The 26,911-nt window shown below is 47.8% G+C and overlaps 1 protein-coding gene across 1 annotated transcript in view; it reads left to right on the top strand.

Moving 5' to 3' along the window:
- KATNAL1 (katanin catalytic subunit A1 like 1) overlaps positions 1-25,533 on the top strand; it is a 192,223-nt gene extending 166,690 nt beyond the window's left edge. Inside the window, exon 10 of the mRNA XM_082365179.1 lies at positions 20,231-25,533. Within this exon, the coding sequence (XP_082221305.1) occupies positions 20,231-20,370 (140 nt within the window). The 3' untranslated portion in view covers positions 20,371-25,533. The remainder of the gene's footprint in view (positions 1-20,230) is intronic.
- Positions 25,534-26,911: the final 1,378 nt, after the last annotated feature.

The following is a 26,911-nucleotide window of genomic DNA, read 5'->3' as shown; positions in this document are numbered from 1 at the left end:
TTTTTTTTTGAGCAAACACTCAAAAGGCAGCGTCCATGCCCAATGAGAGTTAACTCTTAGCAGCCCAGGATTCTAGAGCTGGTTAACACACCTGAAGTTATGAACTAGAAGAGACATCCAAGGCTAGTCCTACTTTTCTAAATTGTCATGTGGCCAGAGATTCCTCAATCAACCTCCGCTTAAACACTTCCAGGGCTGGGAGCTCCTTTCCACTTTTTTCTCTCCTTACCTCTTGAGAGAGCCGGATATATTTTGCTAGATATATTGTGTGAACCCTGCCTCCTGTATCGCCCATCCTTTGGGTCCAGGTGGTCTGCTTTCTGGTGATTCTCTAAATGTGTCTAATCCCTCTCTCATCACTATCCCTTTAAACATTTGAAGAGGGCTCTTATCCTTCCCCAGAGGCTTGTATTTATATCACTTTATATAATTTTATAATGATCAAATAATGATAAAAGTAAGATACAGTGTAGTAACACCATGTGTTGAGTTCCTCCTGGGTGCCAAGGCTCTGTAACAAACATTTAGTTTGTTGAATTCTTCCCTCTGAGTTACTTTGCTTTTCTCTCAAATTCACTACTAACGATGTCCAAGCAGAGAAGTTAAGTAGGCTGCCCAAGATCACAGAGCTAGTAAGTGAAGGATACATGCTCCCCCAGGAGTTCCCAGCAAAGGCAAGTGTCTGAGGTTGATTATAGATTGCATCTCCCACACTGCTTGTACTTAGAAACATCCCAAGGAAGGGCTGCGATTGGCCCAGCTTAGGTCCTACCCTTGTATCAACTTGGGGAAAAGTAGAAACACACAGACTCCTAGGCCCTAATATAGCAGAACCCTTTGGTGATGAGGCCTGAAAATCTCTTTACAAAAGGTCCTTCTGTGATTCTGTTGGTCAGCAGTTTTGATGTACTACTTTAGCTATGGATACATATCAAGACAACCTGGGGACATTTTTAAAACCACAAATGTGACCCTTAGAGATTCCTATTCAAGTCTCAATGGTGAATATCACTGGTTACAAACTTGGTCCTTGAACTTGGTTCTTAGCCTGAGACCCATGGCTCCAAGGGCTCACGCTGCCCCCACTCCCAATATTGAACACATAATTTTGTAAACGCCTGTGTGTATTTTTCTGGGAAGAGGGGCCAACACTTTGATAAGAGTCTCGAAAACTACAAACCTGAAAACTCTTAAGAATCACAGCTCTAGACAGAAATTAAATTGATTAACCAAGCGTTATTGGATTTAGTTGCTTAACTACAAACAGCATACCCGGTACTTCTTATCCTGGCCACCTTTCTTTGCTCCTTTGACAGAGACCATGCCAACGTTTTGCGGAAAAATGCAATGTCATGTCTAAACGACATTCCTTGATCTACTAGTTTGGTTGCTCTCTACATTAAAAAATATTTTGTGTGTGTCATGACTTCAACTTTATAGCCCATCTCAGAAGTCATCTGTTTACTCTTCAGGTCTAGAATTGCACTAGTAACTGACATAATGCGTAGGAGTTCTCATTTTGCTCTCAGAAGCGGAGGGTTGGGGTAATGACGGTCCTCAGGTGATACTGCACTTTACCCCTGGTTCCCGCACAGCCCCATCTCATTCCTTCACGCGTCCAGGCATGCACGCACGCGTTTATTTTTTTGGTTTTCATTTCCCACTTCCTTTCCCCTTCCCCTCCAGGCACCCACCCTAACGTGATCGTCAAACCTGTGCTGTTTCATATGCACGTGCTATGAAATGTACGCAAATATCCGGCAGCTCTCGTTGTTTCTCACTTCCTGACACACACTGTTTTCAAAGTTCTATTCATTTCCGCCATTCCTTCCGACTCCAGCAGAGTATTTCAGAGAGCGCCTTCTCCACTTGTTCCCATCCCCCCGCCCATAGGTGGACGCCCCCCTCAGCCACAAACAGAACTGCAGTAAGCGTCTTCCCGCCAGGCCCTTAGGACGGAGAGGAGAATGTCCCTAGGGTACATGCGTGGGGTGGTGGTGATGGGTTACAGATCCGTATATTGAGTTTGACTTAAGTGCTGCCCCCCAGAATGGCTGCATTGTTCTACAAGCCTCCCGCAGAGCCCGGGAATTTCCCACATCCTGGCCACCACCTGGCAATATCCAGCTCCCCAATTTTGGCCAATCAAATGGGTGTAAGTGATACCCCACTGTTACTTTAATTTGTATTTTTCTAACTGCTAATGAGTTTGAGCATCTCTTCACATGCCTGTTATTCGGAATGGTTTCCTCTTCTGTGACTTGCCTCTTCTGATCCTTTGTTCATTGAGGAGAGGGGACTTCGACACCTTTTGTGGATTCACAGGGTTCTTGCATATTCTAGATACTGGTTCCTAGTCGGTTTTGACATTGCAGGTATCTTCTCCCAATCTGTCATCTGTCTGATGACCTTGTCCTTTCTCTGATTAAAATCCTTTAATTTGGATGTATTCAAATCCGTTAAGCGCTTGCTGTAGGCTTTGCACTTTGGAGTTTTTGTTTAAGAAGTGCTTTCCCACTTCGAGGCCACCAAGATCCTCTCTGGAGGCGCTGCAGCCATATTCAAATTGAACGTGACAACTGAATGATGGTGTTTTGCATCTTCACAACCTTTGTCATTGTTGGCACTGCAGCTCCAAGCCCAGCCCCACTCCCCTCCTCCCCCTTTCAACGCCCACTTCCTCAAAAACCAAACACCAAACTCGGATGGCTCTAGCCTTCTCTGATCCGTTCCATTCTACACCGTCACCCACATCACAGCAACTTCCTTACTGAACCCGATTCCCTAATTATTTCCCCTAGGCTCTCCTCCCTCCCGGGGATAAGCATCCATCCTATATTTATTTTGCCCACCGCTCCAGGTCAATGCTCTTAGTAGACACCTAATAAATACTCTTCTGTCTCCAAATTCAAGCTGCGGCCAAAGACTGATTACTTAAGCCTCCAAAACCTTTTAAAAAATGCATTCCTTCCTTTCCATCTCCAAAGCCACATCCGTGCCTGGGTTTAATCATTGCACCTTCAGACTTTTACAACCGTTTGTGCCTTCTTCCTGTCTGTCTCCGCTCCAGTGAGAGCAGAGAAGGGCTGTAAAATCACCACCCCCACCCCCCTGCCGGGTTCAAAGGGAACTTATCTAGCCTTCAATCCACCTTGCCTCTGGGGCTGGAGCTTCCTTTATGATATTCACATTCCTAACAAATGCTGCTCAGTCTCTGCTTGAACGCCTTCAGTCATGGGGGAGTCACTACCTTTTGAGGCTGTTGATTCCCTCTTTGCCCAGAGGAAGCCTCCTTGTGTTAAGCTGAACTTTGTCACCTTGTAGTTTACAACTGTTGGTCTTAACTTGCCCTCTTGGGACCGTTCAGAACAACTCTTAATGCCACACTTGGTAGATACATCTCCCAAGTGTGCTCAGAACCAAACACAGTCCTACCAAGGGAAAGATGGGACGGAACTCTCTTCTCTGTCCCTGTGGCTCCTGTAACAAACTACCACAAACATCGTGGCTTGAAACGACAGAAATGTATTCTCTCACAGTTCTGGAAGCCAGAATTCCAAAATCAGTATCACTGGGCCAAAATCAAGATGTCGGCAGGATGGTGCCCCGTCCAGAGACTCTAAGGGAGAATCTTTTGCCTCTTCCAGCTCCTGATGGCTGCTGGCATTCCTTGGTTTGCGGCTGCATTGCTCCAGTCTTCAAGGCCAGCGCTTTCAAATCCCTCTGTCTGTCTTCACATCACTGTCTCTTTTGTGTTTAGTCAACTCTCCCTCTGCCTCCCTCTTAGAAGAATGCATCTGATTGCATTTAGAGCCCACCTGGAGAATTTCGGATCATCTCCCCATCTCAAGAACCAAAACTCCCCCACACCTGCAAAGCCCCTTCTCCCCGTGTAAGGTAGCATTCACAGGTTCCAGAGATAAGGATGTGGATATCTTCGGAGGGAATTGTCCCAGTCTACCACACTCCTCTTAAAAGACAAGACTTTCTTGGGAATTCCCTGGTGGTCTAGCAGTTGGGACTCTGCGCGCTCACTGCCAGCGCCCGGGTTCAATCCCCGGTTGGGGAACTAAGATCCCACAAGCCGTGTGGTGCAGCCAGAAAAAAACAAACTTCCTCTGGCGGTCACCTCACACTATTGACTTTTACACTGAGTATATTGTCTCTACAGACCCTAATTAGTTTGCATCGGTGCTGTTGGCTGCTTGATCCTGACTACAGTACATTATCCCAGATAAATGACATGCTATTAACTTTAAACCATCGTACCAATTTTGTTGCTGTCTTCCCAGACCTATCAATGAAACACTTGGGATTTCTACGAACTTATTTAAATCTGTAAATTTTAAAGTTGGTAAGCAGCTTTATCAGTCAGTGATCAAGATGTTCGTGGGCCTGGCTGGAAGCAGAGCCCTGTGACACATCACTGGAAACCTCCCTCCAGGTTCCATGAAGCCTGTTCCCCTCCCCTTTCATCTCATCTGTCTCTTCTCATAGGCGCTCTGCTGATATATGTAGTGTCTTGCACTGAGTAGGAGCTGGGAGTGATGATTTCGTATTTATCAAGCTTCATTTCCCATATTCCAAACCCTATTTTAAACCCATCACTCATGGATTTACTCTGACTTTTAAATCAAAGTTAAATACTTGACACCACAAGGAAGACATAACGCAGAGCAGAGGTTCTCGAACTTTAGGGTGCCTCAGAATTGCCTGGAGGGCTTGTTAAAATACAGATTGCTGGGGCCACCTTCAGAGTTTCTGATTCAGTAGGTCTAGGGAGAGACCTGAGAATCTGCATTTCTCATATGTTCCAAGGTGATGCTTTTTGGGAATCACGGATGTAAAGTAGGCAGAGTTCCATTACATCTTCAGATCAACAAAGATGTCAGGACTTTCCTCACGAGCATGTTTGGCCACAACAGGTGTCACATATTTGCTACACAATAATGGAGTGATGCTGGCTCTCTTTGGTGTTACGTAGTCTCGATTAGGTAGGAAAAGTTATTCTTTCACCAGTACATGGACATCAAGTTACCTTCATTCCTTACTTCTTTGTTTTCCAATTATTCCTGTCTTCTCCAGTTAAAAAGCATTTGTAAACACATGATGACTTGAGTTGAAGGCTTAACACAGAGGCTAAAGCAGAACATATACCATTTTTTATCCAAATTATGTAAATTTAAGACCACTCCTCTCCCCCACTTCTGAAAGTCTCCTCTCCCTAGATCCATTTCAACCTCCAGCGCCCTGGGCTCTTCTGTTTCTCCTAAACAGTAACGGCAGGCCTCCTCCAGGCAGGAAGGACAGTCCTATCTTGGTCAGGCCGAGGGATGGGTACAAAGCCTAGACCATCACGTTGGCTTTTCTCAGTGGCCGAAGATGGTCTCCACGTGGCCAAGTGCTGGCCAAGAGACGTCTGCGAAGTCAGGCTGGGCCTTGGGCCGCCCAGGAGAACCTTCATCCCTCTCAGCTTCTCTGCCTCTCTGGTTTCCCTAGGGTTGAGGATGCCAGGCCCAGAGGGACACATCCCCACCTTGTCAGTTTGGTCCAAAAGGCATATGGCTGCTAGTTTAGTTTGCAAAGTAAACAAGAATATATATCTCTCTCCCCTTTGACTCCTCTTCCTCCTTTTTTCCTCTCTCCATCGCCGGCAGCTTCGTTCAGAGGTGTCAGCGTGTCACGGCTGCTGAGGCTTATGTGAGGTCCCTCTGCATGACTGACAGCTGCCCACGCACAGAACAAATGACAGAAGAGGGTCTACATCACGGGGGCTGACTGCCCAACTTAGATGGCCCAAACTCCCGGACATTTCCCACATTTATATGTTTTATTAAGGGAATAAAACACAAGGCTGGATTAGGGTTGCCGGTGAGAGTTACAAGCTTTTTCAGATGTTCATGGAAACACATTTATCATTTCTGTTTCCATCAAACCAACAAATGGAACCCCTAAAGTTTATGGTGCTTTAACTCTCTTCTTCACTGAGCCTACAGGATGCATTCCCCTTTCTGACAGAAAATTCCCACTCAGTGCTATACATTCAATATATATATATTTAAAAAATGTTGCATTTGTAAGGAATTCATTCCTTGCCAAACATACAGTGGTTCCAGGAGAGAAATCCAACACGCCTCTGTTTCCCCGGGCAGATAAATCCAGACGGAACACTGAGTGCTCTGTGGCTGTTTGGTACGTAGCGTTCGGTTACAAAGCATTCTCAGCACTCTTCTGGCCTAACCCACTTTTCATTTTTATTGCATTTCTGTGCTTTGACTCCTTAGCCTGTGTGAATCTTGACACCGAGATCGCTGATGCAGCCAACTTTGTGTGTGTGTGTGTGTGTGTGTGTGTGTGTGTGTGTTAGCTGGAAAACCACCCCCCAGATGGCTGAAATTGAACCTCTAAAACGGCTCGAGGGAGCTGGTGTCCGCCAGGGGGAGCCGGGGGGACCGCGCGGGGGGACCCCAGGGCATCTGCACCTGCAGGGCGCGGCCGCGCGGGGACGCACGGTGTGCACCGCCCGTTGCGCGGGGACTCGGGCTGCGGGGATAAGGGGGGCTGGTCCCTGCCCGGCCCTGCGGCGTCCGCAGCGGAGCGGGCGGCGGGGCGGGTGGCGCTCCGGCCGGGTGGCGAGGGCGCGGCGCCGGGCAGCGAGGGCGCGGCGCCGGGCAGCGCGCTGCGCGATCGGGTCCCAGAGTCACTAATGGGCCTCGCGGCCGCAGGCCCGGAGCCGCCGGCGGAGGAAATGGCCCTGCCGGACGGAGATTGATCTCGCTCGGAAACGGCTGAGTCGGCGCTGCGGTTCCCGGAGTCTGGCTCCTCGCTCCGGATGCCCTTGCCTCGTGCAACCGCTGCAGCCATCGTGCTTCTGTGCCTTAAAAAATCGTGTCTCTAAATTTCCAGCCAAAGGCTCCTATCCTTATAGGAGATCATTTGAAATTAGAGGTCACTGGAAGCAATTTTCTGAAATTGGCTTTTATCCGAGAGTCCACTGGGCACTGCAGTGGGGTGGGGTGGGGGGTGGGGGACACGGACACGGGTGTTTAATGTCTACACCCGCGCAGCCAGCTCCTCTCCCCGCTCGGGCGGGGTTCTGCAGCCCTTCACCTTGGGAAGTCTGGCGATTCCGATTTTCACGATTTTCACGTCCTGGCTTAGGTGTGGCTGGCGGAAGTGTCCTGAGCAGGCACAGGCCAGATGCCCCGCTAAGCCTCAGACTAAATGAGCACCTTTAATTTTCCTAGCAACCTGATCGCCCTCATTTTACAGAGGATAGAATCGGGGTTGGGAGAGGTGCAGGAACTCCCAAAGCTTACACACCTGGCTGTGGTCAAAGGCAGATCTGTCACCCAACTGCCGCCCCCCACCCCAAGGGAGGGTCTTGATTCCTTTAAACCTCCATCCAGGAACCCAGTTCTGGAATAGGTTTAACCCTTATTAGCTCCCCTGCTCATAGAAGGGAGGAGTGGGCAAAGGGGGACTCCCAGAGCTACTGCCCAATATTGCAAGGTTCAGGGCTCACTGGGTATGAAATGCAGGGACGCAAACTTGCATTGGTCACTCATAACTCAGCGTGACCAATGTTTCCTCTGGTATCCCAACATTTGCCCAGCTTGCGGGGGAAAAAACGTTTAGGGGGTGTACTCGTTTGGTAGGGCCACCATAACAAAACACTGCAGACTTGGGGGCTTAAACGAGAAATTTATTGTCTCACAGCTCTGGAGGCTGGAGGTCCAAGATCAAGGTGCCGGCGGGGTTGGTTTCTCCTGAGGCCTCTCCCCTTGGCTGGTGGGTGGCCACCTTCTCACTCTGTCCTCACCTGGCTTTCCGCCTGTGCCTGCACGGTCTGTGTGTAAATTTCCTCTTCTTATAAGGAAGGACAGCGGTCACGTTGGATTAGGACCCACCTTAAAGACCTCCTTTTAACTGCCTCATCTCCAATGTGGTTCCATTCTGAGGTACTGGGGGTAGGACTTATTTGAATTTTGGGTGTTGGGACACAATTCAGCCCAAAACAGGGGCTCAGATAAGTCTTAGCCGTAGGAGGCCTGACCCTGAAAACTCCATGCTCCATGTGCAAATCAGTCAGCTTTTTATGTGTCCACACAGACATTGTTCCTAAAAACAAGACAGTCATGAGAAAATTGCCCAAACTCTGTACTCTGCCTATTCGTTGTTTTTTAAGGGTCATGAGTCTTTGGTTTGGCTCAAGCAAAATCATGTGTGAAATCCAATAAATGGGAAGTCTTTATTGCTCAACCACTTTTGTAAAATGTCTGTCATAGAGGCCAATTTTTTTTTTTCCCCTCTCAAGTCTCATGATTTTCTGTGAAGCCAGCTCATTAGGAGAAAAGGCATCTTTAAGAAGCGGGATGGAGAGTGTAGTACCCTCCAGAGGACACTAGATGGAGCCCCGGGCAGAGGCAAGGAGGAGACAAAAATGACTGCAGCCCCAGCCCAGGCTCTGGATCGGGTTTGAATGAAGAATGCGTTCAGTCATTCTTTTTTTTTTTTTTTTTTTTGTTCAGTCATTCTTGAAGTAGGCTTTCTTCAATCAAAAAGAAACCGACGGCTCTGACTCTAATGGAATAAAGTCAGTTGTTTGTTTGTTTGTTTGGGGGCGGTAACAAGACGCCTGTAATCTAGGCATCATAACTGAGCAAAGCGGAAATGGTTATTATTATCAGGAGCTGTTGCTTCTCTGTCAGAAATGTGAGGCATCTTCCGTGGCTGTTCTAATTGGGATTGTACCAAATCTTCCAGATCTCGATCCCATGCGGCTCCCCACCCCCCGGGCACCCTGTCTCGTCCCCCAGAGTAGCTGAGCACAGACTCTTGTTTCTGCTGAAGATCCTGGCTCACCTGAACGCAGAGGACTGAATCCTCTGGGTTTTACAGCATAATGTCAGAAAAAGAGAGGGCATCCTTACAGAAGGAGATGAGAAGGTGTTTGTGAAATAGAAAGCTTATTTTGTCCCACTCTCCCTCCGGGCCCTGTGCTGCGGAGCTGTAAATGCTGTGCAGCTGCAGAAGTGCTTTCCCCGAGATGCTCACATACCACCCTCCTCAGCTATTGTGGGAGGATAGGCGGGGGACTCAAGATTGCAGCCCTGTCTCCTCGGGTCCTGGTGGGCAATGGCAAGGGCAGGAAGATAGGTGGTTTATCTGTTGAAAATGCTCTCCTGGACTGCCCGGAGGCTGCTTGTTCTGAAGTCCTGCTGGAGCTGATTTTCCACAGCAAATGCTCTGCCTTCTCCTCTTCACTGGGAAAAGCTGGATGCCGCAGTCATTCTCAGTCCTGGCTGCATATTTTACCCTCTGTGCTGGCCGGTCTCCAATTGTCCCCCAAATCCCCATTCATTCTCCAACGTTCTCCAGCCTGCTCAGCGCCCCAGGTGCTGTGTCCCCCCAGCTCTCCTGCCCTCTCTCTTCCAGCTGGGCTTGGCTGTCGGCTGGAGGAGAGAAAAGTCAGGGTGTTTATTCCTCTGCTCCGTCCCTGCTGGCAGTGGTGGGGCCCTGGGGGACCCCAGCTCTTGTTAGGGGCTAGACTAGACCCAAACTGTCCACCTCATCAGAAAGCAGCCTGGGAGGTTCTGGACCCCAAGCTCAGAGTCAGCACACAGGCCAGACGGAACAGACAGACACATGATAGGACTAGACAGCTGTCACTCCTGCTTGCTGCCTGGAAACACTATTCAGCCTGGGAAGAGGAGAGGCAGGTCCCTGAGCTGAGAGTGTTTCTGAGCGATCTCAGGCTCCTCCACTGGCTGCTTGGTGGAGATGGAAGGGTCCTCGGGTCAGAATTTTTTTTTTTTTGCCACACCGTGTGGCCTGTGGGACCTTAGTTCCCCGACCAGGGATCCAACCCTCGCCCCTTGTATTGGAAGTGCAGAGTTTTAACCACTGGACCACCAGGGAAGTCCCTCAGTCAGATTTTGTCCCCCTGCCAAAATGTAAAGTTGTCCGCTCCATTCTTTAGGTCCCTAAAATTGATGGGAATTTACCGTGGATTTTATCATCCACACTCTTGGGCAGCGCTTCCTTCACTGTGACTCCCCTTGACAGTGAAGACAGAGCCTGACGTGTTGCTGGGCAAGGATGCCGAGGCTTCCCAGCCTGCCTGGTGTCAAGTGGGTGCCCCATATATTCTGTAAGTGTCGCCGTTGCAGAGAAAGAAGACTTGGTTCCTGGTTTTCCAGCCACCAGCCTGTCTCTGGGTTTCTGGTAGGAAGAGCGGGACTGCTTTGCAGATGAAACTCATGTTATTATTATCGCAGGGCATTATGAACTCACTCTCCTGGGACATGGTCCAAAAAGACCCGTGTTAGATGGAATTCAGCACCACTGTGCCTAGAATTTCTGAGACCACCTAGTGCTATGAGGGTATAATCCCCCTCACCTGCTTCTGTGTGGAGTGAATACCGTTGAATTCTTTACCCGTTCTTCATTGGTCCAGTTTTCCATCCCTTTAGTTATTTATTTCCTCTTCACCAACCCTCTCTAATATTCCCATGCCTTTCCAAAATTTCCATTTTTAGCACTAGAAACATCATTTCTTTCAAATTCTTAAATTCTTTTACTCTTAAATTCTTTGGAGGTAAATACCCGTTGATTATCCTGGGACTTTTCTTTGTTTTATTTATTTATTTTTTATTGAAGTATAGTTGATTTACAATGTTGTGTTAGTTTCTGGTGTACAACAAAGGGATTCAGTTATATATATATATATATATATATATATATATATATATATATATATATATATTCTTTTCCATTGTGGTTTATTATAAGATATTGAATATAGTTCCCTGTGCTACACAGTAGGACCTTGTTGTTTATCTATTTTATATATAGGAGTTTGTATCTGCTAATCCCAAACCCCTAATTTATTCCTCCCCCACCCCCTTTCCCCTTCAGTAACCATAAATTTATTTTCTGTGTCTGTGAGTCTTTTTTTTGTTTCTTTTGTTTTGTTTTAAAATAACATTTCATTACAGAAGCATGTTGGACCTGAGAGATGATCAGACCCCGCGGGTCGTTTTGTGTTTAACCCCTTATTCATATTGTGGGTCGCTAGCTCGTTCCAGATTCCCAAATGGGGTCTTGGCTTTGCCCTTGTCCCTATGGGATGTCATCTTCCTTTTGACAAGTCATTTCTCTGATCTCAGAAAGGCTTTCTGACATCTCAGCCACTGTGCAGAGAGGTTGATGGCCTGTGGTTCCATGCAACTTTGATAGGACAGTCCCCAATTCCATGACCTGCCCGGAATGAGCCCTGTGACCTTGACCTTTCCACTGGAACCCTGGGTCTCCCGCTGGGCCCGTTTTCCTTCCAAGCTGGGAGCCAGTGGCTTGGCAGAGCTCCATCTCCTGTCCTGTGCCGAGGGGAGTCTGCTTCCGCCCGGGGTTCATTACCTGATGACACCTGAGGGAGGAAGGCCAGGTATTTCCATACGTCACGGGGCCCCGGGCCCAGGTGACCTGGGCACTCAGAGTCTGCAGCAGCCGTGGTGGCAGGTGGAGCCGGCCCCTCCCAGCCAGCCTCATCCCTATGCGCCGCCATGCCTGTGATTTCATCACGTGCACCTTTGTAAACAGTCCATTTAGCAGCCAAATTATACACCAGGTAATATAGCTTCCAGCCTAAGTCAGGAGATCCCAGCACAACCACCTGCTGGCGGCGATGGCAGGGCCAGGAGCAAGGCGTCTGGATGAGACGCGGAGGAGAGTCAGGAGGAGGAGGGTGGGTTGCCTTGACTTATGTTAATTGTCTGTGTCAGGTCTTCGGGGCTTGTTTTGACAGTCCCGAAATTGTGTTTGGACTTTTGATTAGATCAATGTGGGAAGCCAGGCTAGAGCAGTTTGTCTTTGAGGGCAAAACAAGGCGGGGAAGATCAGATCCCTGGTGTGAAGGAGGGAGTCTCTTTTTATATCCCCCTTTACCTTACTATCTCCTTGAAGCTTTCCTCTGGGCACCCAGCTCTTAAAATGGGCCCAGGAAACACTGGCAGAGGGTAAGAACTATTCAGCTTGGGGGAGTAATAGTAAGAGAAAAGGCCTGGGTTTAAGACCAACCCATGCATTTAAAAGGTGGATTCAGGGGTTTCTTCTGAGCCCTCCCTTGGTGGCTCAGTAGACGATGGTTTTCACAGGGCATGATGGGGAGGGAGGTGGGCACCAGGTAGGAGATGGCAGCAGGGGGCGTGGCTGGTGAAAGGAGCCATCGGCTGAAGGCAGCTCAGTTAAGACCCCGAGCTAGGGAAGGAGGGGTGTATTCTCCAGATCTATTAAAATGGCATCTGCTGGTGATGCTTGCGTTTCCGACCTTGTTGTTCACTTGATCTGATGATTCTTTACGCCTCTGGTAACAGAAGGATTTCATCACTGGAGCTGCGCCCAGGGACCCCCCACCAGCATCCTGCTTGTTGCATCCAAGGCAACACAGGTCTCACCAAGCTATTCATCTGTGGCTGGATTTCCCTCTGCAGGTGATGGTCCCCCTGCTGCAGAGGCTCACGGTCTAACGTATGCAAAAGGAGACAGTGACGATGGGCTGAAATGAGTGAGGCATGAGTACTCCAGGCTTCCCTTCCTGCCCATCAGGAGGACTTTGCACCTGGGGAGGCTCTCCTTCCCTGCCCTGTCCACCGGGAAGGGTCTGCCATTGTCAGAGGGCGGCTTTGCCTGCTCAGTCAATGGCCAGGGAGAGATTTTTCAGGTAGACCTGAGGAAAGAGATGCGAGGGAACTGGATGGAAAAGGGAAAGAGATTTTAAGAAGTATTGCCGTTGCCCGAGTGTCTGTTACTCTGTTTAGGAAATGCATAGAAACAATGTCGATTATTTTGGGTCGCTCTGGGGTTGATGGATGGTGTTTCTTGACTCTAATGCTGGTCTGAGACTGACCACGTGGGTCACGGCTTCAATGGGATTATGGAAATACCCGTGTAAGGAAGCACGTCATAATTCCACACCCTTGGAAGCTTTAGCACACAAGCCCCTCTTGGATCCTGGGCAGATCCAGGCTCTGAATCCAGAAGTCTCAGAAGGAACTGAGGGGTGGGGGACATTCGTTTCTCTCTGAACCTCTCAATACACGTTCACGGAAGCTCTCCCAAGAGCTGTGTCTCTAGGGCCAAGTTCACCGCGCGTTTTGTCCACTGTTCCTAAATCTGTTTCTGGATCTCTTTGTCAGAAAGATGATCCCGTTTTATAATTTGCTGGAGTGCTTCCTCAAATGCAATGGATAATTTGCTTAGCTATACTATTAGCATAAATCTGCATATTTGTTTCAAAATTAAAATATGAGTAAGAAGAAAAGGCTAATTACACCAAAACTGCATGAGTTGCCATGATTAAAACAGTGTACAATAATTTTCCTTACTGGTTTCAAGTACTGCACGCTCATTCTCATGCTTTTATTACATCCTTAGTGCCGTGGTGGGAACACGGCCACCAGCTGCTGTGAAGTTGGAATTTAAAGGCATTCCCCAACCTCTGGAAGACTAGAATCTTCCTGGATGGTGGGTTTTATGAATAGGCTTCATCATCATATAATATTATTGGATTTATAATTGTGTAAATATATTGATTCTTTGGGATGTACGGAATATTACTCCATTTTTTATTAAAGAAGGAAATAGGCTTGAGCAATTCTGATGCAGATGGGCGTGACCCAAAGTCAGGAGCAGAGACCCTGGGCATAGGCTGGTGCTGTGAAATCAACCTTTCTTCTCCACGCATTTAAACTTGGGAGAGCTGTTGACCTTTCTTCGTAATGAGGAGCCCCATTTTCTTGAGAATACGGAATTCTAAAGAGTTACCTTTCGGGAATTCCCTGGCGGTCCAGTGCTTAGGACTCGGCTCTTTCACTGCCAGGGCCCAGGTTCAATCCCTGGTCAGGGGAGTAAGATCCCACGAGCCGCACGGCACAGCCAATTAATTAATTATTTAAGAAGTTACCTTTCAGGTGTATGGAAAGCTGAAAGTCAGAATTTGGACATATTTTTTACGAGGCTCCTGGAAGAACCATCAGTTCAGGGGACCCTGTGTACGTAATGAAGCCCGGGTAGAGTCCCCCTTCGGGGACCAGCTGCCCGTGAAGCGACACCAACCTTGCGAGAGCTGAGGTTCTCCCCTTGGCAACAGGCTCTGGGATTTAAGCCATCGGTAGTGCCAGCCCCGTGAGCTGTGCTGGGACTCAGGATGGAGCGGGACCAGCCGGCAGCACCCTTTACCCTCCTCCCTCCAGTGCCTGACTGGCAGGGCTCCTGCACCTCTGGGGTTGCCATGCCAAAGGCTTGAAGGGGACAGAAGAGGGAAGGAGAAGGGGGCCCCGGGCCGGCTCCAGGCCTCCTTCTGCGTCATCCTCGTTGTCTGGCCGCGGTCCCGTCCCTCCCTCCCTTACCGTGCCCCCTCCTTCCTGCTGCCGCTGCCCTAGTGTCAGTTCTTGTCAGTTCCCGCCCTGGTTAGTGCAACAGCTCCTCTGCCTCTGGGTTCTGTGCGCCAGTCTGCGATACCCGGAGCTGGCAGCCAATTTCGTTCCCCTGCCTGGAACTCTCCAGGGTCTCCCCTATTCCCTGCAGGAAAGAGTCCCAAGGCAGCCTGGTATTCGAGACCTTTCCTGATGGGGCTCCATCCTCCCTGGGAGCCCTTATGGAAACACAGCCCCCTAGTATGGGCCCTCCTGCCCAGCGGGTCCTGTCTCCTCCCTGATCCCAAGCACAGGCCCAGGCCCAGGCCCAGAGCGTAGCTTCCGCCTGGCAATTGTCTTTGTCTTTGTCTTCCTGACGCTTTTCCCTTTGACATTCTAGATGTTCTAAGAAGACAAAGTGTGAGACTAGAGTGGGGTTAAGAAGACCCTAGTGACAGATTCCAGGGACTGGAAAATACAGGAAGGACCAGCTGGCATGGGGAGAGCAGGTGAACTGCGTCTCCCGGCCTGTCCGTGCCCCCCTCACCCCCCCCCACCCCGCTTCCTCCCCTCCAGGACAGATCAGTCACTGGGTCCCCTCAGGTCTCCCTTGATGAAGTTTCTCGAATCTGTCCCTACTTTTCCATTTTCACTGTCCCAACCGTAGCCCAGATACCGAGCCCCTCTTATCTGAACGTTTTCCAATTTCTTCCTGACTTGGAATCCGTTCCACTTACGTCATCAGGCAAGTCTTCCTGAAACGCTGATTTGAGCCATGTCTGCGCCTGAACTAAATCGTCAGTGACTCCATACCGTGGACAGATTGAGACCCACAGCCTGGCATTCCAGACCCTCAACTTGCTTTTCCATTTGCATATCCTCATAGAATCCTTCGTCGTCAAATAGGCTACTCTCCCTGCCCTGTGAATGTTATCTTCAGGTTCTCACCTCTGAGCCCTCACCTCCACCTCACCTGGCAGTTCAGACCAGCGCCACCGAGCAGGTGCTCAGGTGTTCTTTTCCCTGGGAAGAGAAAGAAGCGGTCCTCACCCTTGGCCTTTGCAGGCCCAACTCAAATCCTTTCATGTTGATTGATCAATTGACTCACTCATTAATTGACTCAATCATTCATAATATATCTAAACTAGGACCCTGTTCTAGAAGCTATGAGGGCTACAGAGTTGAGTGAAAACTAGTTCTTTCCCTCCAGAGACCCCCCCGGCTAGAAATCTCTCTGTTTTTTCCCACAAAACTTTATGTTCTTCACCCCGCCCGTGGAGATCTAGCTTTTTTCCAAATTCCTACAGCCCCACGTGAGTCAGGATCTTTGGGTGGCGAGAAACAGAAACTGACTCAAGTGCTTTGACTTGTTTACTTGATTGTTGAAGGTTAGACAAGACAAAGGAGGAAAGAAACCTGCTCCCCGCTGCACATCCAGAGGAAGGCAGGGCCAGCCCCCCAGCAGGTACTCTGAGACCCTGTTGTGTGGAGTCGGCCCTCAGGCCTTGATTCTACTGCCCTGCACTGTCACCCCGTCACCTCGCCCTTCACTCTGTGTGGCTGGCTTTTCTGTGCCTTCGGCTACCTTACAGGGTCTCCCATTCTCCACAACGGGGTCTGCGGGTGGGAGCCCCCAGGAGAGGACCGAGACCAAGCAGGTCTTTGGAGGCAGGTCAGATATGGCTCATTTGAAAGTTCTCAGATCTCGCTCGCTCGTTATCACTCGTGCTCTTTCCTGTGTTGACTTCTCTCTCCCAAGCGGTTGTAAACTCCCTAAGGGCAGGGGCTGTATTCTGTTCCTTATTTATATCCTGTAAGGCAGTAACTCACAAACTTGGCAAATCACCTGGGGGGGGGAGGCGTTTAAAAAATAAATTCCTCCAGAAACCATAAAGGCACAAGATTTTAAATTCTGACCACATTAGAACAGAACAAAACGAAACCTTTATAGCTAAAAAACCAAGCAAACAGACCCATGAATCAGTCAGAAGAAATCATAAACAAGGGAGAGACTCTTTGGAACACAGATGAACAAGCACTACTATCTTTAATTTGCAAAGAGCTCCTGTACATAATACAAACACCCTACTAACTGCGGGGCAGAAGATCCAAACTGGCAGAGCGAGAAGAAATACCAGAGACCAATGAACATAGGAAGAGTCATTCAGCCTTACTCGGAAGTAAGGAGATGCAAATCAGGGCGACACATGACCATTCTTCATGACTCTGATTGATAAAGATCATAAAATTTCATAACGCCCAGGCTGGTGAGAATATGGGGGAAGGACCAGCCTTTAACAGCTCAGAGGGAGTGACAACGAATGCAACTTTGGTGGCACCTGGGAAGCCTGGCGGGGCAGTGGTCCTCACAGCTGGATGAGCTCCAGAATCACATAATGGGCTTTGAACAACACAGATTCCCAGAACCCCCCACTCCAGTATCATCATATTCACCCACGTGTAGTTAAGGGCAACAACTGTGAAGTTCAAATGGTAATAGAGACTGCATTCGTGAACCTCAACGTACATCAACATTTTAAAAAAATTTTATTTTACTGAAGTGTGGTTGATTTACAATGTTGTGTTAATTTTTTTTTTTCTGGCCGCGCTGCGCGACATGCGGGATCTTAGTTCCCCGACCAGGGATGGAACCCGTGCCCCCTGCATGAAGCATGGAGTCTTAACCACTGGATGGCCAGGGAAGTCCCAATGTTGTGTTAATTTCTATTGTAAAGCAAATTGATTCAGCTATATACAGTAAGTCCCCTACATATGAACAAGTTCCATTCCGAGAGTGCATTCGTAAGTCCAGTTTGTTCGTAAGTCCAACAAAGTTAGCCTAGGTACCCAACCAACACAATCGGCTATATAGTACTGTACTGTAATAGTTTTAGAATACTTTTCACACAAATAATAAATAAAAATACAAACACAAAAAATAAAGAAAACATTTTTAATCTTACAGTACAGTACCTTGAAAAGTACAGTAGTACAGTACAACAGCTGGCATCCAGGGGCTGGCATTGAGTGACCAGGCAAGAAGAGTTACTGATGGAGGAGAGAGAGGAGGTGGGAGATGGTAGAGCTGAAGGATCGTCAGCAACAGGAGACGGAGGGCGAGCTGCAGTTTCACTCACGCCTGACGTTGATGGAATGCACATTCACGTGTTTGAAAGTTCGCAACTTGAAGGTTCGTGTGTAGGGGACTTAATATATATACTAAGAATATATTATATATATTCTTTTCCATGATGGTTTATCATAGAATATTGAATATAGTTCCCTGTGCTATACAGTAGGATCTTGTTAACATTTTTAAAACGTGGATAACTTTTGACTCAGTGATCCCACCGCTAGGAGCTGGCTCTGTGCCATCACCCACAGAGAAGGTCAAGACAGATAAGGAAGGAAGTCTACTGCAGCGTTGTTCTTGTAACAAACAACCTAAATGTCCATCAACAGAGAACCAGTTAAATAAACTGGGGTTACATTCTTACATCTTTTTAAAAGGTTGAAGAGGAACTCCGTTTGCTGAGATAGCACAGACTCTGAGTAACATTGTGTAGTGAAAAAAGTAAGAAGCAGAAGAATACAAATAGTAGGATCTGTTTTCCATAAAATTTAAAAAATGATACACTATGTATTTTGGTTAATGCACACATTCTTTTTTTTGATGGAAAATATACAAGAAAGTGATAACAGCAACACCTTTGAGGGAAGGGATGGGAAGAGAAGGTTTAACACTCCATTCTGTACTGTTTGATTTTCTTATTTTGTGCATTGGTTACTTTTACTGGAAAACTTTAAGTGTCTTCTGGATGGTGGAATGATGGAGCAATTTTGGTTTCTCCTTTATAGTATTCTGTAAAAAAAATTCAAAAATTCCAGATTCTCAGGCTATCCACCAGCTATACTACGTTTGTGCGGGGAGGTGCTGGGGGGGGGGTGTCAGGAATCAGCTTGTCATGTGATTCTGCTGATCTGTCAGGTTCTATAGAAGCTTCTAGAAGAAAGGCGTTCTCTTCTGTAGCTCAGGGGGTGTGAGGACGTGAGGTCTGGACAGCTGCAACCCTTTTGCTTTTATGAAATGAGAACCTAGGTGACCTTGTGCAGCCTCAGAACAAAGCCTCGGGTGGAGAGCAGGGCAGAGGCAGAGAGAAACTGGTCCTGGTGACATCATTAGGCCCCAGCATCAAGCCTCTCCCTAAGAAAGACAGACTTGTCTCTAGACTTTTCCATTATGAAGCCAATAAATCCTCTCTGTTGTTCAAGGCGGTTTGAGATGGGTCCTCTGTCACATACAATATTAAGAGTCTAACTGATAGACTTCCATTTACTGAGACAAACTGAGTATGTCTTTATCCCTCACAGCCTGAAATTGCCTAATTTATAAAGTATTTAATGATGTTTCTAAGACAATTCTTTATCTGGCACCCTGGGCCAAATCTCATTGCCTGCTGCACTTCTATCTCTAGCAATAAACTGTCAGACCAAGAAGTATGTCCTTGGACTACATCCTCCATGTTAGCAAAAGAATTATTATATGTTTCTGTTACTCTTCATTGTGTAACTGTTGAATAAATTTGCATTCAACAGATGAAGGACACAACCAGGAAATATTTCTTGTGATTGAACTGATGTCTGGGTTGGTTCATTGAATCATTCATTCGGTAAATCCAATGTTGAGGGCTCACCATGAACCTCGCTAGGCACCGGGTGGGTATACAATGAGAAGCAAAACAGACACGGTCTTTGCCCTCGTAGAAGTTATAAGCTAATGGGAGAGACAGACATTAAACCAATACTCGCACAGATAAACAAGAAATTTATGTATTTAGATAATTGTATGAAAGTACTGAGTAGTAGCAGGGGTTTCTAATCCATATGAAGAGGTGAGAAAAGACCCTTTGAAGGAGATGACTTTAAGCTGAGAGCTGAAAAATGAATATCTGTTCGCTAGGCAGAGTGTGGAGAGGACATTCCAGGCGGGAAGAACAGCACGTGCAAAGGCCCCGAGGCATGAAAGAGCTTGACTCATTTGGGAGCTTGAAAGAGGGCAATGTGGTCAGTGAAGTGCGTGAGGGTCCAGCAAGGAGAAGGGCTGGAGAGGCGGGCAGAAGCTGCACGTGAGGAGCCTTGCCGTCCGTGTTAAGGATTCTGTATCGTAGCCTAAGTGAAATGGGTGCTACTGAAGGTCACTCGAAGCAGGAGTGACATACTCTGAGTTGTGTTTTTAAAAAGATCTCTTTGGCTCCTGTGCATAGAATGGACCAGGGAGACCAAGGGTAGAAGCCGTGAGACCAGTAGGGGGCGTTGCAGGAATCCAGGCGAGAGTTTCTGGGGCCTTGGACTCGGTGGCTATGGGGTGGAGGGAGTGGAAGGACTTGAGATGTGGTTTTAGGTAGAATCTATCAGGTTTGGGGGTTGGATCGCTTGGGTATATGTTGGGGGCAGTGAGAGACAGGGAGCTGTCAAGTCACATCAGTCAAGGGGCTTGCAAGGCCCATTGGATATTAAGAGTTCATTCTGGGTTTTATTTGCATGCACGTATTTTGTCAAAACAGGCAGAAATTTTGTCTTCCTGTCTCAACTGGTTGACCATACCAGAACGTTGTCCAAATAAGCTTTTCTAAACGTATCTAGAAGTCATCCAAATGTGGGATAACAAGTCTCACTCCTTCTAGAAAAGCACAGAGAGGAAGGGGAGCAGAGCCAGTGCAGCATTCAGGAAGTTGGAGTGGAGAATCTCGCACAGAAGATGAGCAATTCTCTCCTATTGGATCCTCCTCACCACTCCTGTCACTTTCTCACTTCAGACCCTCACCACGTCTCCCTCGGACCTTCGCAACATCCTCGGACTTGTCTGCCCTGGGGAGGATTGAAGAATGACCAAGATCCAGGTTCACAGCCTCTCAGCCCTGGGGACATCCCAGACTCAAAGTTCTTTTATTTTTAATTTCTTTAAGATTTCCATTCCCTTGACATATGAGTTCTAGAGGCAGTTAGGACTCTCTTTTTTAATTTATTAACTTACTTTTCAATAAACTATAGTAACAACTGTATCAAGGAAATTTTTGGAAAACATATTCATAATTCTATTGCCCAAGTACAACAATGGTCTCTCTTGCTTTTTTGATTTTTTGATTTTGCATATAACCTGCCAGTCCTCAATGCATTCATTTAGTTCAACAAGTTCTTATGGAGCAAACAGAAGTGAACCAAATAGATTAAAGTCAACAAGCATGCATATTTCAAATAGTTCTAGTATAACGTAGATACCATTCGAAGTTAATCTTTGTGAATTTCAAATGGTATTTGCATCTTTCTTAATTACCATTAAATGCCTGCATGTTATGCCAACATGTTAAGAATAAAATTCATGAAAACATTCACCAGTTGGGACTGTAGGCTCTTTGCAAACAGGGACTAGAATGATTCTTTACCACTGCATCCCCAGCCCCTAGCAGAAAGCCCTGCAGATAGAAGGTGCTCCGTAAATATTAGCTGAATAAATAATGTCTCTTTGTTTCCAGTTTGGGAATAGAAACTATGCCACAACAATCATCTTTGTATCTAGCGGCTTCAGCTTCAGTTGGATTATTTCCTGAAGACAGATCTTTTCAGACTTTCCCATCAAAGTTCTAGCAGCAGTAGAAAATGAACCTCCGTGACTATAATATATAAGTATATTTAAGTATAATTACAATGACTTGGATCTAGAATAATTTTTGTAAGCTATTGCTTTGACTCTTTCTGTTCATCTCTGTATGACCCTGGAAAAGCTAACACCCAGATTTGACCCGCACAGCAGGTATAAGATACATTCCTGAGCGTGAGATCTGTGGGCCAAAGGGTATTCATCTTGATAGTTACTGATGCACGTTACTTCCCTAACATTTTTTAACAATAATATCAAATGTTTATTAAGCACTTGTTTGCATATCTCTCTGCTAAGCATCTGACAGATACGACCTCATTAGCTCTTTACATTAGTCCTACAAAGCAGCAAGCATGACCATCCCAAGTTCATAGTTGAGAGCTACGGCCCAGAGAGGGGAAGCCACTTGCCTGAGGTCACACAGTGAGAAAAGAGCAAAACTGGCAATCTTATCTACATGGCATGTGGTCCCCAGAGCCATCATTTATATACTTAACATATATCTTGAGGGCCTTCTGTGTTCCAAGCACTGGTCTAATTTAGAGGTGCCTAACATTTTATTGCTAGAAACATCACAGTATAAGCATACAAGTTTACCCCAACCTTGCCAGTGCTGGGTATTGTTATGGGTTGAATACAAATAAAATAAAATAAAATAAAATAAAATAATAAAATAAAAAAATGCTGAAGTCCTAACTCCCCAGGACCTGTGAATGTGACCTTATTTGGAAATAGGGTTGTTGTAGATGATCAACTTAAGATGAGGTCATATTGGAGAAGGTGGCCCCTAATCCAATATGACTGGTGTCCTTATAAAAAGGAGAAATTTGGACACAGAGATAGGTACACACACAGGGAGAATGTCATGTGAAGATGAAGGCAGAGATCAAGGTAAAGCATCCAAGGAACAGCAAAGGCTTCAGCCAGTCTCCAGAAGCTGGGAGAGTGGGCTGAACAGATTCTCCCTCACAATCTGTAGAAGGATCCAACCCTGCTGACACCTTGACCTTGGCCTTCTGGCCTCCAGAATGTGGAATAATCAGTTTCTATTGTTTAAGCCGTCCAGTTTGTGGTACTTTGTTACAGCAGCTTGAGCAAACTAATATAGACGTTTCATATAAAAACTTTATTTTTTTACAACCTAGTGGGTACAAAATGAGCCCTCAGGCATGCTTTAAGTTTTTGTAATTTGAGAGAAGGAACACTTTGCCATGAGTTTGTTTGATTGTCATATTTTTACCTGTTTCCTGGGGTGGGGTATCTTTCTCACACATGGGATGGATCTGGGTCACTATGTGCTTAATAGATGAGGAATTAAAGAATCAATAGCCTAACTGAATATCGTTCAGTGGAACATCTGTCCAATTAAGTCTGATCAAAGAAAGTATATGCTTTGATTCCTGTATCTCCTGTCAGCACCTATGACAGCTTTGAGACAATTCCCTGGAGATAATTATTTTGCTCACACCATCTAGACAGATGTGTTCAGGAGTGCTCATTGGCTGTGTGTCTGTCTTGCCTCAATAGACTGTACAATCCTTTAGGGAAGATGTGGGGAAGGATTTACTCAGCTCCCTAACCCCAGGCCCACAAGTGCCTGGCCCATGGTAGGGCTCCGTACAAGCTCGAGAGATGAGTGTGGGATAATGAATTACACCAATGACCTACTTCTAAGAACATGAAATGGACTGAAAGTGAATGATCTACTTTGAATGAAGGTGAAGTCAGTCTGAAGACTAATCCTACATTAGTCCAAGTTACTGATGCTGAAACAGTAGCCACACCCCTCAGTCCCAGGCTTGAATCTCACTCACAGGGTGGGTCAGGCAGCCCTTCTCCATCTTGCAGCTACACTATCTGCAGAAGATGAGGGAGATGGAGGCCACTGTGGCTGGAAAAGAGGAACTGGAGGGTCATACCAGTTCTTAACTACCTCAGCCTGGAATGAAAGGAGTGACTTCTGCTCACATTTCATTGGCCAGCACTGGTCACATGACACCAACCTGACTGGGGGGCAGAGCTACAAGAGACAGAGGAATGCAAATGAGCATCGTCTCCGCCATAGTTTTGCTGAACAGCAACTGGCCAGAGGAGCGTATGTGCATGCACGCAAGGATGCTCATAATGAAAATCTGTTTAAAAGTAGCCTTGAAAAAATTCAGAGTTTTCATAGCTTGGATTTGAAAGGTCCTTTTGAAACAACTCTCTTGTTCCTTTTTTGGAGCACAGATGTGGAGATAAGTGAACTGAAACCATTGGCCAACTAAAAACCAGAATTAAACCAGAATTGAACCAGAATGCAACAAACAAGCAAAAATATTCATGCATATTTGGAGGTGCTTGGGTAGTACATAGGCCACGTTGAGAGGGCGTATGCCCACGTGTGGCTGGGTTGGCGTGTCCATGAGTTTAGTATCAGGAGCTCCTAAGGCTCTGATTTTGGGACTTCTGACAACTTTTTTTTTTTTTTTAATCCCACAGGGGCTTCATTTAAGGTCTGAGGATAGTACGTGAACATTTGTTTGGTTGCAAAGTAGCTGTCTAGGAGGAAGGAGTGAGAAGATAAAAAAGTTCTATGTCATGTCAGAGGGGCTTGGTTTCCAGAACAGAAAAGCAGAAGGATGGTTTACTATCGAGACGCTGGAAATCTTGAGAAAGCTGGTCCCAGGGTGGCTGGCTGACCAGAGCCTGGGGGTTCCCAATGCGGGGAGTCATTGGGCTTAGAGGGGCTTTACTGGTGGGTACTTCTCCTCGGTGGGGCTGGTTGGTGGGGAAGGAAGAAGGATCTTTCCCGTTCTGAGGTTGGGCTGCTATTCAACACCCACTCAGCCCTCAGGCTGAGGACTCCAGACACATATCCAATCCCAGACTCCTTTTGGAATTCTCTCTTCCTCTCTTTGAAATAAATGGCAGCTATTGATCAGCGAAAGCCTGCTGTTTTCATGGAAGACCCTCAGTCACTTCTAATTATGACTCTGACCTAGATGTCTTTTTAAATTCCCATACTCGGGAGGAAGTTGGTCTGGGCAACATTGCAGGGGCCGGGGCTTGCCGCCCTGGCTCTGTGCCGGATTCATCCCTGATTTATTCACCAGCCCCACGGGGCAAGGCCTCCTGTGATCCTTGAGTTTAAAAAGTGATAGTGTTGGCCTGGCTCACAAGTCTATCACGAGGTTAAGACTCCTAAAGCCAGAAGTGATGACGATGAGAATATCTATGTGCTTGCCTATTGTGTGGCTCGTCCTGTGTCGGGTACTTTACACGTGTTATTTGTAAAGCTTACAAAATCGGGATTATTATCATGCCTTACTATGTTACAGATAAGAAAAATTGGAACTTTGGGAGGTCAAACATAGAACTAGCCCAAAGTTATACAATTAGCAAGTGGTGGAGTCAGTTTTCAAGTTCGCAGGCTACCAGTGGCTAGCTAACTCAGGCTCCTATTGCACAGGCAAGGGAGGGGCTTCAGTGATGTTGTGGGAACCTTCCGAAGTGCCCCAGTTTGCCAGTGACAAAATCAGAACCAAAACCTGGGGCTCGTGATTCTGAGACCAGTTCTGTCCTCTGCCCTGTTGCCTAATGCGCATTTGTCCACGATCCCCTTATCTTTCCAAGAGTAGCTATATGTCCACCGTGCAAGGTCAGGTGCTCTGGGGTGCAAGTGGACATTTGTCCAGTCGCCTGCGGAGCACCAGGACCTCTAGGCCGGGAGGCAGAGTCTCCACCTGGAAAGTGCCTCATGGGCTGGAGCCTCGGGGCTTTTGGCTGTGCTGTGTGGGCCACGCGGCCCTGGGCTCTGTTGGCAACTGTTTTAAGGTGAGTTGGGTATAAAAAAAAGATCATGAGAGCAGAAAAGTGATAATGTGAGAAGGGACAAACGTTTGTGAGCCTACCTTCTAGTCAAGTCAGTAACCTTTGACTCAGGCCAAACGTGGTGACCCTCACCCACCGGGTACTTTACGCACCTGCACGTGGGTTTTGCCAGTGATGAGATATTAGGCTACTCGGTCCCAGGCGTGTGCTGGGAAGCGGCCCCAAGCTTGGTGCTTCCTCTCGGTCGTCAGCAATAAGAACCCGTGTGCTCTTTCCTCAGATGGATGTGGAGGGTCCATGGGCAGCCTCAGCGCGGGGCACGGGGACACATGGTGGGAGATCAAGGCTGACTGGACTGCTTTAGGTGCCAAGTGGTCGGCATGAATTAATCCACTTAATCACCGGACCAACCCAGTGAGGTGCGCAATGTGTTTAACAATTCCTGACTTATAGTCAGACAATACAGATATTTATTACCCAGCTTCAGAAGAAGCTTGGAAGTACTTGATTCCAGAGTTGTGTCAGGGGCTCCACAATGTGTTGGTGTCTCCGAGATTCTTCTGGTCCCTCCTGGTGACATTGTGACTGCAGCAGGGCCAAGCATCCCATCCTCACAGGACAGCATCCTTCTCTCTCGGGGGGTGTGGGCAGGGAGGGGAAGCCCACCGCCCCTTCCAGCTCATTGGGCAGGTTGGGTCACATGACGCCCTGGACCAACAACTGGCACAGGGAAGGGAATTTCCACGAGGGGCTCGGGCCAGGCGCGATTCACGTAGAACCAGGGCTCTGTGAGGGAGGGGCGGGCACGGCTGCTCACTGTCAACCCGCAGGGCCTGCCGTGCTCTTATGCTCTGGAAATGGGCACAGTTCAGTGGAGCGACAAGGGGAGACAGTGTGAGAGGAGGATCACGTGAAAAATTACAGAGCAGCAGGGTGTGTGGGCAGGGCGGCCCTGCAGGGGACACGTGGGGTGACTACCGCTGCCGAGCCACTTGGGGTGGTCTTGAAAGATGAACAGAGGTCTGTCAGGTGGGCCTGGAGGGCGTGTGTGTGTGTGTGTGTGTGTGTGTGTGTGTGAAGGGCAAGTAAGGGGAGAAGCAGGCTACACTGAGGGACCTGCTTGTGCAAAGGCACGGCTGTGAGTTTATCAGGAGTGTGCGTGGAGTGGGGCGGCTCAGAATGAAGCTGCAGGTCGAGGCCCAGGTAAGACAGGGGAGGGCCAGGAACAGCGGAGTGAGAAAAGAGGAGAGACAGGAAGTCATGTTATGTCTGTTGTGGGCTGCTGCAGGCACCTACGTTTGTCACTTAACCCCCCAAATATCAGAGGAAGTGGGAAATAGGATCCCCATTTTACAGGTGAGGAGACTGAGGCTCAGAGAAGCAACTACTTGTCTGAGGCCACCTGGTGGCCATTGGTGGAGCTGGCACTGAGACCCCCGTGTCTGATTCCAGGGTGGATGCAGGTTCCCCAGCACCTGTGGCTTCAGGCTGTGTTCTGGAATTCCCAGGACCTTGGAGGTGCTTCAGGGCTGGAGTGGCTATTTGGAGGCGATTGTGCGGAGGGAGAGGCTGGCGGCGGGTGGGGTGGGGCTTGAGGCCTCTCACCGGGTCTGCCAGGACAGCCCCGCCATCATGCTCCAAGCAGATGACGCCACTTCATAGGTTAAGGTTTGGCATATAATTCCCTTTGATACCTAAAGGGTTCCACTGCTTAAAAAAGTTTGAACACCACTTTATTGTGCTCTGCTGGCTCTTTAAATTGGTAAGCCATCATATACATGAGAACTGGAAGGGACCCCCAAAGACCATCAAATTCATCTTCCAGACTGCCATCAAAATGTCACTGAGAGGCTGGGGCTGAACAGCTGGAGGCCGGCCCGGAGCTGCTACATGTCTGTGGAGGATGGGATGAGGACCTGCTCTCTCCATCCCCGTCTGGGGCTTCCCCAAGGCAGGCCCTGAGCTCCAGGAGAGGTGGTGGGTTAGTTTCCCAGGGCTGCCTTAAAAAACTAACACAAAACAACAG

This window comes from Balaenoptera borealis, assembly GCF_965194805.1.
Source record: "Balaenoptera borealis genome assembly, chromosome: 18".
In the NCBI taxonomy this organism is placed as follows: Eukaryota; Metazoa; Chordata; class Mammalia; order Artiodactyla; family Balaenopteridae; genus Balaenoptera; species Balaenoptera borealis.
Note: the sequence above shows the minus strand (reverse complement) of the source record. Positions and strands in the feature narration are given on the sequence as shown.